A 12,590-nucleotide genomic window follows, 5' to 3' on the forward strand; every position below is an offset into this window, starting at 1 on the left:
GCATCCGGTAAGGTTGCTATGAAAATGGAGCGAAACCAACTTAAGTTTTCCTGAAGAATTACTTTTTATTAATATTACACAAATAAAAAAAAATGTCTCAAAAGATTAAGTTACTTTTACAAGTATCAGCACTGCAATGCCAGTGATAATGTTCATTACTGCGGTACAGGCTAGCTTTCACGGTGGGCACACAATTAGTGACAATACCCTGAAATTAGCTCTGTATCTGATTTTGCAGAGTGATTCTCACATGTTTTCTTTGGACTGATCAATTCCATGTATAAAATAATAGTAGCTGCCTTTTAGGATGCTTTTGCCAGTGATTTCAGTTATCTAGTAACCACATTTTTGGGAGGCCAAAAGCCACAAGGAGTGAGGCCTGTGATGGCATTTTCTTTCTCTCCTCACATGTACTAAGGAAGCAACTCTGGGACACTTTCTAGTTTCCAGGCCTGACTGAAGCCACCACAGATTAGTTACACTTAAGAAAGCATTGATGCAAGTAAAGGGCCCCTGTTTGAATAGGGAGTTCTCCAGCCAGTAATTAAAGTGGCCCTAGAAAGTAAACAGGACAAGAAAATTTGAGCAATTTGAGTCTTAATCTGTAGAAGTTCCCAAACTGGAGACTTCACATTCTTTCAGTGCCAGTACTGGGAAAGTCTGTCTGCAGTGGAGCAATGTTATGATCGTAGGCAGCGTATTCAGAAGCCCCAGTACTTGCCACTTTAAGCTGCTGAGCAGCATGCGTGAGCTGAAACGCTGCATCGGGATGAGCTGTGTCAGGCAGCAGTGTGCACTCCCGCTCCAGCATGTCTGCCACACCTTTCAAGAGGTCCAAAAAGCCAAAGGCCAGAGCTGCCTTTCGTAAACGGTTCAGTTCCTGCAAAGAACAAAAACTCCTTATAAAGCCACTGTGACCCTTCATATAAAATGTTTTACTTTTTTTTTGTTTTTAAAGGTAAGCTTATTCACTATAAGGAAAATAACCTGAATAGTTAGTAGAACTGCTGGCAGCTGCCCAGCTGCTCATGACATGAAAAATGTTTCAGGGCTGAGGATTATAGTGGCACAGCTAAATAGCTGGTTTTCCCTTCATCCCTTCTTAGAAACTCTTTACTTCTTCCTTCACCCTTCTGTGCGTTCAGCTATTGTGCCTGCCTATTCCCCCTGTGTCCATGCTGAGAGTGGCTTCCAAGTTGGGCTTCACTGACTGCTGCCTCTAACCATAGCATCAAGCAAAATGTATAAACATGTATATATTGATTTTTCTTCACTGTAAACCGTGATGAGTGCTTGTGTGCATTTAGTCAGTGTATTCATTCTTGAAGTCTCTGGGGCTACAATAATAAACTGCTTCAGTACTTCGCTTACAAGAGGACCAACAATTACTTCCAGATACAGTCTAGATTACAGACTGTTACGATATGACTAAGAGTGCCTGGAATTTTGTGTTTTTCTGCTTCACTTGCAGAAGAAATTGTAGGAGATATTTTGAGATTCAGAATGACATGTGTTCTTATTCCTATCTGATCCCTCAGTCTATTTCTGCCTGGACAACAGCATAAAATCTGCATAAAAGTTCACCATTGAGGTAGCAGGGATCATGAGGGGCACCTGTAAACATGATATTCTGCATCACCCTGACAGGATGTGATGTCAGGAAACCAGACTCCGGTGTCTCACCTTCACTAATCCGTACAATGGACCCACAATGACTCTACAGAACAATGTGCATTTCTGCAGAGCCCTATAAGCCCTGCACAGAACATCCCACATACACTGACAGTATGTGCTCCTCTGTCAGATGCACCACTATCACTATAGATCAAATTTGGGCAGACCAGTAATATTACTCACTTTATAGAATGTTTGAGTTTTTTCAGGGAGTTTTCTTGCATTTCTCAAGATCTTCTGTACATCAGTCTGCAGAAAAAAATAGAAAAAATCTTGGCAGCTGCAGAAAAAAAAATCCTCAACTATATTGATAAATAATCCTGACCATTGACAAGACTGCAGCTCACAAAGACTGAAACATAAATGGTAATTATACTAAATCCAATAAACTAAGCCAGATGCTACACTGGAGATGCGGCTTTCATTAAACATCATAAGCTTTCTGGTTGCATTTTAATCATGACATTTTAAAGAGTTTATAAAAAAAAAACAACAAAGCCATTACACTAAATGGACAACACACGGACTCCAACTTTCTGCTTAGCTAGCTACCGCTGTTCATAGTAAAGCACCAAGTCCAAAACCTGTATCATTACCTGGAGGCCACTTGGTTTAATCCATACAGTAACATTCTGTGCATAACTGCGCTTGTTCTTGGGTTGCAAGGGAAAAGGGCTCTTATTGTCATCATCTCCGTATGGATTTTCTTTTGCATCTGGAAGAAAAAAGGAAAAAGACTTAGTGAGTAATATCTGCCCTGGTCATTCTCACAAGAAAATACCAAATGCACAAGAGTTATTCAAAGGAGTGTAACCAGTACCTGAAATAGGTCCAAGCTGTGCCATCTTCCCTAGCCATGGAAGGGGCTCAGGACCAGGTTCAAAGAGTGACATCATGAGGTTTGATTTCTTCTTGCTATCAGCTTGTGAATAGAGCATTCCATACCACTCTGGCCTATTGAAAAGAGCAAATCCCAAAGGCTGAAAAAAACACTTTATATCCCTCTTAACCCAGAATTTGTCTCCCTTCCACTGTGTGTATTTGTAATTTATACTGGCAGAAACAGATCTACCATTAAAAATCCACGGCTTTACCTAGTAATGGAGAATTCTCTACAGAGAGAAGCATAAATAAGCAAGGTAAGAGAGATTTTTCAGGAAGACATCCAGCTCCATACCCCAACTGGACGACAGCCACCATGCCTTCCACTTTCAGGCTCCCATGCAACAAAACACAGAAGTTGGGGATTTTCCCAGCGATCTGATTAGCTGAATTTTCATCTTCGGTGTCATCTGTGATCCCAGGTCCCACCTCATCACCTTCTGAGAAAAGAAAGCAAACAAAGAGATGACATGAAAATAAATTCAGTCCCATTAGTGTATTTCCATGATGCTTACCACCCTGTATCCTCTGCCATGAAGCATCTTCAACACAATTGCACAATTCTATGAAGCTACTTGTTAACTGCTTGTGTGTTTTCCTTTCTTAAGAAAGGCTCTTGTTCTCCCCACACCCATGCTATTGTGAGAACTGATTGTATTTTAATATTAGACTTTCTGAACACAACCACCAGCACCCCTCACAGCAGCAAAGGCTGAAAAGACTACCGCTTTCTAACCTTACAGCTACCTGATCCACTGATCCACTCACAGAGCTCTTTGTACAATTACTCCCTACCTTGTATCAGTCAAAATTAGTTTGGCTAACAGACTCGCTTTACATTTAAGATACCCAACTCATTCCCAGCATGCAAGCAAACCGGGGTGAGGGCATGTAATTCTAGGTAAAGGAGCAATAAAAGGCAGGTAGAAGTGGCAGTGACTGGCAAATTCTTCTGCTGCAGCTGGATGAGACTGAATCAAAACAGGCCTGCTGGACAAGTGAACCTTTAATTAATACTCCCATAGAATATACAGCTGTTAACTGTTGAGACAAATGTTAAAGTTATATAACTCTATAAAGTTAGATAATTACTTCTATCACTTTCTATTCATGAAAATTCACAACGTCAATAAATAACTCAAAAACAAAATCTCAACTTCAAAGAAATGAGAAGTGAAACCCAAAAGTACCAAAAGTCTGGCAATGGATAGCATTGCTGCTTCTGAAACAAAAGGATCCTGAATCTCAAGTCCACCTCCCCTGTGCAATTTGTGGTAATTGTGAGAAACTTACAACGTTTTAGCAGCTGGAATACAGCTGTGATTTAACTCTTAATATCTCCTAAGGTGAAAGGCCTAGCAGGCTAAGAGCACTAAAAGACATGAAAGCACATCTGGTGCTCTCATTCTTCTTTACCAGGAAAAATCTCACTTTCTTTTAACTCCACTCCAAGGCCATGACAAAAGGACATTGGAAACCTTTCTTTGCACACACTGATGCAGACAAGTAGCTGCAAGTCAGTGATATGCTTAACCATCCTTGCAGCCTACACAAGATACATATGTACTCAGACCCAGTGAATAGTAATTAATGCTCAAGCACTACTGAGCAATCTTGCTAAGATCAGATTTTTCACAACAAATCATTCCAAGAAGCAATTAGAAACAGGCATTAAGTCTTCATCTTGCACCACTTACTTCATGACCCATAACTATCTGTAGTTTTTAGTTCAGTATGCTCTGTTGATAATGATGGTATAAGGACACCGATCCCTCTACTAATTCACTTCTTTGTGTACATGCGAATTGCCTAAAGAGCACGCTATTCAAAAAAAAAAAAAAGACAGAGCTTATGTTCAAGGTTTTAATTTTAATGTAACCATGAAAATGTGTTCTCAGAAACATGTAGCACTCTGATAAAACATGAAGCTTTTGCTTCTAATTGAAACCACAATGGCCATTACAGGAAAAGCTTAAAGCAGTTTTTGCTACAACAAAAAGAATTTGCTTACCTCTGTTAAGTGCAATAGGCAGCACCAAGTGTCTGGATAAGACAGGAGGGCTAGAAATGTCAGCTATATCTACAAAACCAACAATTTCTAGATCTGTGGGGAGAAAACAGGTTTAAGCCTAATTAGAAATAGAATGTACTCAGTCATTTTAATATCACCACTTCTTACACCACTGTTTCTGAAGCAGTGACTAAGGTAGCACAACAGAATCCTGACCTTGACTGGGGTCTCTAGGTATTAATATGACACAACCATTCATACCTATATGAATACATGAGCAATTTTGATGCTACAATGGAAACTTCACTCTTGAAGCAAAGCAGTGAAGCTCAGTGTTCTCTCCAAGGGGTGTGCACCTATCCGTTCACAAGTCACAGGCACGGACTAGCTACAGACTACCTGCCGTTCATGGGTGCAGTGTTCAGTAACAGCAGAGCTGAGAAAGGTTTTCTTTGCAAAATTGTTTTTAAAAATAATCTGTTGGTGAGAAATGCTAGGAGGACAAACAATAAAGACAGTGCAATCACACTTTGAGATTTATAAAGCGTCTGTCTTGCTAACTCTTCCCAATTTAACTCCTAGTGGACTCCCTGAAGAGGTCTCCAGAAAGATGTTAGTTTGTCTCATCTGAGAATAAGGGATCTTTTTGATAATGGCAACTCTAATATAAAAATACAGCCCCTTCTCCAACACACTACTTTAATCCTCTGTTAATCTTATGAAGGTATTTGTGGAAAGCAGTCTGTGGCTGTCTTCCACAATCCCTATCCCTAGAAATTGGCTTGCTAAGTTTTAAAAGTGCCTCTGCTCTGCTCCAGCCCTTTCAGCAGGTACACATCTGAAACAGGATGAGGTTTTCGTCCCCTGAAGCTGCATATACCAAGAAATTACATGATCAGTGATTGATCTTCAGAGAGAAAGCGCGTGCAACAGTAACTATACAGGAAAAAAGATGGTAATGAAAAGGTAGAAATCAAACAGATTTATGTAAAAAGCAATAAAAAAAATGTTACCTGTATTAATTGCTTTAGGAATGGGGTCTATTTCCTCATCTATAATGAAAGGTTCTGGTCTGGGAAATACTTGCACATCAGATGTTAAGTGGCCACACTTGAGAACAGCATGGAATGGTGTATAAGCCAGGTCTATTAGCTTTCTAGAACATGATCAGTTATCATTAAGGAAAAAATAATACATATCAAATGAAAATAGTTTGTCTAAAGCATGCTAACTAAGCTCCCAAAACGTTTGTGTGCGTGACTAGTCAGTTCTGGCATTGCCAATTTATGAAACAAAGCAGCACATTATCATATTGATGGCAAATTAACAAGTCTGAAAATTAGTATCTTCTACTTGCCAATCATAATAGATTTTATGGTTTGGTTACAGAATGATTAAAATAAATACTGACCTTGAACAACAAAGGTCAGGATTAAAGTTTAGTTAACAAGATCATACACTAAAAGAAAAAAAAAAAATAGAACATCTCATATCATCAGATTTTTGTTATGTTTGTTTTCCTTTACTAACTGGATAGTTTCCAAAGGCATTTTATCTAAAAGTCTACTAACCCAAACATAGACTGGACATTCTTCAGGCAAAGTGGTCCATCAATGGTAAAGATTTGCCCTTCCCCGTTGTTTAAATCTATGAGCCGTTCCAGGCAGTCTAAGGAATCCGTGCTCTGAAGCTGTACAAGCATAAAGTGAAATGTTTTTGTTAAGCTTTCTTACTCTTTTTCTTTACCAGTGTGTTTTCAGAACATATACACAACACAGCAAAATTTTATCTTACTCCTTTCTGCATAAACCAATATTCTTTGTCTCCCAGGAAATGTACTCCTTATGTCGCATTTATATTATAGCAAATGCAGTATTTGATCCAGAAACATAAAATACTTTGCTTTTTCATATTAGGTTCTGCTTCAAAAAGCAACCAATAACTACAGAAGCTCTCGGTCTTTAAGAGCACTGGAATACCTTAAATATTAGTGTTTTATTTGTAATTCTAAGTTTCCAGCTCCTTCAAGACAATTTAATTTTTAAGAGGAAAAGAATACAAAAGTGTGTTTTGTGCTGATATGATCATTAGATCAGATAAGAACAATAATTATCCACTGTAATGATGAAAAAAATCATATGTTAACAGCATTACCTCTTCAAGATTTGCCATGCACATGACATACAACTTGGACGGGAATGGGAAAGGCAGTGGAAATCGGTTGCTTTCACTCCTCTGGTTGTGAGTAGCTAGTGAGTGTCGTAGGGAGCCTCTGCCGATCCCCAAGCAGCCATCAGTGACAAGAACAACCTTAAAGGAGAGAGGATAGATTAGCATTTCCAATTAGAGACATGTTTCTACCTGTGGAGGACAACACTTCAGGAGTCTTCCTAGCAGCATGCTCTTCTATACTGAAAACTCTGACTAAAGAATTGTGAGTAAAGTTTCCAGAACCTGGTACATAAATGAGAAATTATAGGTTTAAGCACTGCAATTAAATTACGTGCATGATAAATGTACGTTTCATTGCAATTAGGCAGTTGCACTGAAAATTGAATTCTATGGCTAGAAACACACCACGCTGTGCAGGAACATTCCCAGTTTTAAATGTACACTAGAACTACCGTGATTATCCAGCCAAAAAAGCAGTCTGCTACTAGCAGATTTGGGAACTTCAGGTTTCCCTTCGGATGGAAGATAAAGGCCAACTATGATCATTTCTTTGCAACAGCTGGAGGGCAACCCAAGTTCCACTACAGGCCACAGAAGCCATACAAAAGGTAGTATTAATTACTGTAATTCTTTGCTAACAAATACAGCTGCAGCATGCTCACATTTTGCAGCAGAACTATGAAAGCTTGAAATAGACATTCTTCCACTTAATTGCAAGTCTACTGTCACTTCTTGTAGAAACCTGTCCTAATAGGTTACCTTGAATAATGGAACTCTACACACTCAGCTGAGACCCAGTCATTTCCAGAGGAGTAAAATAACTGCTCTTTCAGCACTGCACAGCTACACCAGGCATTATTTTTTGGCTGAGAGGTAAGGAAAATCAAATCCAACTGGAACCCAGCAGGCATCTGTTACAGCCAGATTTTTACTCTCTCTTAATCCTCAATCTCCCCACTAACCATCTGAACTGTTGCTCAGCAGCAATGCTTTTTACTATTAGAAAATTCTGCACAGTACATTCCCCGCTGCCTTTCATCACCCAATAACCCAAAGTTCCAGTACAGCAAATCATGACACAAATGAGAGACAAAATTGTTGAGATCTAATCTATGCTTGGCTTTTACATCTTTCTAGTTCTTTGTGTTGAATAACTGCTTTTCCAAGGTGCCTTTTATCCTGGTTAGATTACAAAGCATTGTCTAGACAATCAACTTCTACCCTCTTTCTCCGAAAGGAATATTGCTTGTGAGTTGTTCCTAGCTCACTGAGCTGCAAAATTACTGAATTTATATCCTAACCCAAAGAGCAACAGGCTCATAGTATCTCGGAAAATTGAGGGCTAAAAGCAGTCTCTGCCATAAGAGACAGCAAATTCAGAAGGCTGAGAGCTGCAAAGGCTGGATGGAATGTGTGAGCAGATGCACGCTGAATGACTCAGTAGGGAGAGAAGACAGATCAAAACACACTCAGCTGTACTCTGTGCTGTTGTCTGAGACTTGGAACTGTGACAAGCCCTGGAAACCATCAGGTACCAGAGCAGAAAGGTTACTGTAGGTGTGACCACACTCCTTCCAAGCTGACCAAGGCTCCTGGGAAAGAACACCACCTCCAGATCAAATGCTAAGCCTTCAAAAGAGTACTTTTGAGCCAAATTTTACAATTTTAAGGTGTGTAGGTCCTTCTGCAGCTTACAGGGAGTACTGAGGATATGCTACATCCTCACACCAGTGAAAATCAAACATACCTGGCAAGGAATTGCTGCACCCCATTCTTGCTGGACAATATTGCAAACCCCGAGCAGTGCTGACTCTAAACAGGTTTTGTCGTAATCATCCATGTTACTTAGAGCTTCCTGTAAAAACAAACACCACAGTTATTGCTGGGTGAAATATCACTACCAGCAAACATAGAGTATTCACAGTTCTGTGGTAAGCCAGTATGTTTGCTTTGTAACACAACTGCATTGCAACACAATACAACAGGCTATATGCTTACATATGACCTGCAAAGATTAAAAGAGAGAGAGAGAAGGAATTGTGAACAGTATCATGAGACAACTACAACAGCTAGTTTTGAAGGAACTCTACTATCTAGTATTTGCATGTCTCAGAGAAAAAGAGGAAAGTAAAAAACTGAATCGATGTCTAACTTGAAGTATTAATTTCCAATCCTACTCTGTAATATACGAACAACAACATTTTGCATTCCTGAACATTCCCCCCAAAGAGCTCCAAACGTACTGCAAACCACCACCTCATTGCTCAAAGTGAATCATATTTCTTTCCTCCATCGAGGCCCACTGAAAAGACCGTGAAGACGTGACACCTCAGAGTGCCAGGTTTAGTGGCCTTGCAATGCAGCTCAATGGATTTTAGCTTAGAAAATCCTCCCAGGTGTCAGAATAACTCCAACTTCTCACAGATTCAGAAAGTAGGCCACAAGGAGATTGTCTCACGAAAACACTTCAGCAGAGTAAGAGAATCCAAAACTCATATCCTGTTTCTATAACCGTAAACCAGCTTTTCTTCTTAGAATGAAAACTTCACACTTAACACCACATAGTAAGAAGGGTGCAGCTGTAAAACTAACATGCTAGGGGAGCTCGCTTGGATTCTTGGCTTTCAGAAATGCCCTGAGGAGGGAAAAATTAACCAAAGAGAATGTACTGGCCTTCAAATGGTAAAATAAAAACCTAACAGAGAGTATCTTGTAAAATCTGTTGCACAACTGAAAACTTTATGAATACATTGTGACCTATGACAGTGACATATCATTCTTTCTTAATAGTATATATGACAATCAGATACACATGTACAATTTTTATTGGACTGAGACTTTCAGTGCCTTACAGCATTCATATCAAATTTCTCTCTCAGACTCTACCCTTTCCACGGTCTTTCCACTTTCCATCACATCTGCAAGGCCTAAAACCCCTTCATTCTCATTCTTACCCTGTTTCAACTGGTATGCACTGTTAAAAGCATCTTCTCTCTACCAAATCACTGGACTCAAAACCTTTCTAAACACTCCTGTCCGCCTCACCATTTATCAAAGAGTAAATCAACAACTACAGAAAAAAGCGTGTCACAAAAACTTCAACCCTCTCCTCTTGGTTTTCTCACTCCCTACTTTTAACTTAATTAACAATGCTTCAGAGGTCACCTGCAAAGGTATGATTTGTTAAGTAGTGGAACACTCCACATGCATTGATTTCACCTATCTTTAAAATAAGGATAAAATGCTGTGCTTAAGACACTGTGTACAGGACAACATGAAACCACATAACTTTTTTTTTTTTTTAATTGACAAGTGACTGCTCTAGGGTTTCATGCACCCTACCTGCAGCGTGTTGTAATCTCTTGTAAACGGCACCATCAGCTCCCAGAGCGACGAAAACACCACCAAGGCCGTGAACTCCAGCTTGTAGTTGGTCGCCATGTGCTCGAAGAGCATGGTCAGGCCGTGCACCGCCAGGTGTTTCCGCTGGTACTCCTCGGAGCCCTCCACCGACACCGGCCGTGTCATGGAGAGCGACACGTCCATCACCACCACCGTCGGCATGATGAGCTGCTCCTCTCAGCTACCTCAGCAGAAAATGGAAATCCACTACATGACAGCAAAAAAAGCCACAAATGATTATTAAACAACAGCTAAGGGGCAACATGTCTTGCCCTGACCCTGCCAGGCTCGCCCCACACCAGCCCTTGCCCTCTGCAGAAGGGGGAAGCCACAATTAAGTTTTATGCCCAAAACTGGGTTTTTAGCACAGATTATGTCAAAAAATAAACCAAAAGTGCAGGATCTGCTCCTGGGGGGCTGGGAATGCCTGGCAGCAGCGTGCCTGGCCTGGGACGAGCCTCAGAGAGCAGAGGAGCCGCAGGGACCCCCCGAGAAGCACGGGGACCCCAGCGGGGGAGGGAGCCCCCTCCTCAGCGGCCCCTCTCCACGGAGCCTTCCCCGCTCCCCCCGGGGACGGCTCGGGGGGGTTGGTGGATTCCCGTTCCTGCGGCCCCGGTGGTGCTGGAGGCGGAGGAAATGATGGTGGAGGTGCCCGGGGAAGGGGGAACGGAGGCTCCGCCGCGCTCACCCCCAGCCCGCCCGGCCGCCATGGGTCCGCCGCACAAAGCGTTCCCCGGAACGATGCGGCCGCGGCTGGAAGGGGCCGGGCTGGGCCAGGGTTATCGGAAAGGACGGGGCTGCTACCGGGGTCGGTACCGGGGCCATCCCCCAGTCCCGCTCCCTACAGATACCGGTCCCACAGCCCCCTCACAAGCGGCCGCACTGGGCCCGGCAGCGCCCGGTGGGGTCTCAGCCCCCACCCCACCTCTCCACATGCTGAGCGCAGGACCTCAAAACCCCTCAAAATGTTGCTTTCGTCCCATAACTTGCAGCTGTGGGGTATTTCTGCGGTGCAGAGCACGAAGTGTTGTTTAAAATGCTACCAGCCCCTCTCAGAAAACAGGCGAATTAGTTCAGTGCGTAGGGCAAAGTGTGAGGTGTTTGAGGTACGGAATATAAGGCCTTGGTGCCTGGTTGAGCTTTTTGCAGCTTGGTATGAGGAAGAACTTGGGCTCCCCTTCTGTGTGGAAGCACACTCGTATCAAAACAAACAAACAAACAGAAAAACTGGCCAAGAGTTTTTTTTGCTGCTGTCTGGGGAAGGTCCATGAGCATTGGCAAAACCCAAGAGGACAGAGAGGCTATTTGAGAAAGGGAAAAACTCAAGAATTTTCCAATAAACATTAATTCTTCCTCACAGAAGTGCATAAGAGGAGAAAATAACCATGGGAAAAGTAATAGCCATAGAAAAGTGGTCACCAGGAGCCCAGTAAGTTGCCTGATTTCTGATATGCGTAAAGTGGCTGACCTGCATCGTTCTCACCTGCATCTTACACAACTGGAAAAACAGTGTTATCAGTAAAGCTGAAGCAATCTAATTTAATGCCAGTACTCTGGAAAAGTACTGCAACAATCAACAAAGACAGCTGTATATAGAAAAAAGGTTACGAAAAAGCATCCCAGTTGGCTGAGGGACCTCCTTCTCCCACCTCAGTAAACATGGGGGTGAGCATGAGGGGTGTCTGTGAGCTCGGCTGCAAAGCTTGAGTGTACCACTTCCATTCAGACAAGTTTGTTTTAAAGTTATCAATTCAGAATCTTCTTGTTCTTCTGTTGAAGTGAGTTGAAGTGACCACTGCACCACACAGAGAAGCAAGGTGATTTACCCCAGCAGTGGACAGCTCTTCGGTAGCTGATGGTAGGTGTCTCAGAGTTGGTGCTTTTATATTGTAGTTTTTAATGGAAATTATCTCCTGCCCTCATACTGAGAATAATCTGTAGTAGCAGACAAAGGTATTGGCTTCAGAGATAGACCCAAATCTATACAATACTGTATAATCTTCTTAGGGTTGCAGGTATTAAACTGGATTGGCTATTCCTTCAGTAATATGTCCTTCACAACTGACCCTCTCTTGTATTAGAACTCTGTTGCAGAGGCATAGTGAAAATGGGATCATTTTCATCTGCCTCTCCCTGCACCAGCATCTCCCAAACGGCTGTTAAGTATCAAAGAAATTTCCAGCACTACGTTCAACCGCTGGTATTCCCCATCCTTTTGGACAGCATCTTTGTAAGGTAAGCTGTGGAAGTTCGTATGATTGCTTGAAATCTCTTTTGACTGAGACAGTCCAGCCAGTGAGAAAGGGACTGATCAGGAGCTGACTTGTAAGACACAATATTCTCTGGAAAAGAAGTGCTGAAGTTACAAAACTAGAGGAAACAAAGGGGCTGATGGTCAGGTATTGCTGAAAGGCTGGAGAGCTCGTAACAGTTCATCCTAGCTTTGGTT

General features: G+C 41.9%; 1 protein-coding gene across 1 annotated transcript; it reads right to left on the bottom strand.

Moving 5' to 3' along the window:
- Positions 1-32: 32 nt before the first annotated feature.
- Positions 33-10,858, bottom strand: INTS14 (integrator complex subunit 14). Its single transcript, XM_082769317.1, has 12 exons — positions 10,830-10,858; positions 10,082-10,348; positions 8,487-8,594; positions 6,722-6,877; positions 6,139-6,257; positions 5,581-5,723; positions 4,568-4,660; positions 2,852-2,996; positions 2,495-2,628; positions 2,271-2,389; positions 1,858-1,923; positions 33-880 (listed from the first exon to the last, which is right to left on the bottom strand). The coding sequence occupies exons 2-12, from the start codon at positions 10,301-10,303 to the stop codon at positions 629-631; spliced, it is 1,557 nt and encodes a 518-aa protein (XP_082625443.1). The 5' UTR covers positions 10,304-10,348; positions 10,830-10,858; the 3' UTR covers positions 33-628.
- Between the last annotated feature and the right edge of the window lie 1,732 nt (positions 10,859-12,590).

The sequence above is a fragment of the Aythya marila genome (assembly GCF_965140915.1).
Source record: "Aythya marila genome assembly, chromosome: 11".
Lineage (NCBI taxonomy): Eukaryota > Metazoa > Chordata > Aves > Anseriformes > Anatidae > Aythya > Aythya marila.

Bases quoted from the DNA above. Each gene is read 5' to 3' on its own strand.
- INTS14 (XM_082769317.1), bottom strand. From the start codon at position 10,303: ATGCCGACGGTGGTGGTGATGGACGTGTCGCTCTCCATGACACGGCCG. The intron at 2,390-2,494 runs GTACTGGTTACA...TTTTTCTTCCAG, and splicing joins ACAGCTTGGACCTATTTCAG to ATGCAAAAGAAAATCCATAC. The intron at 1,924-2,270 runs GTAATGATACAG...TTTTTTCTGCAG, and splicing joins TTAAACCAAGTGGCCTCCAG to ACTGATGTACAGAAGATCTT.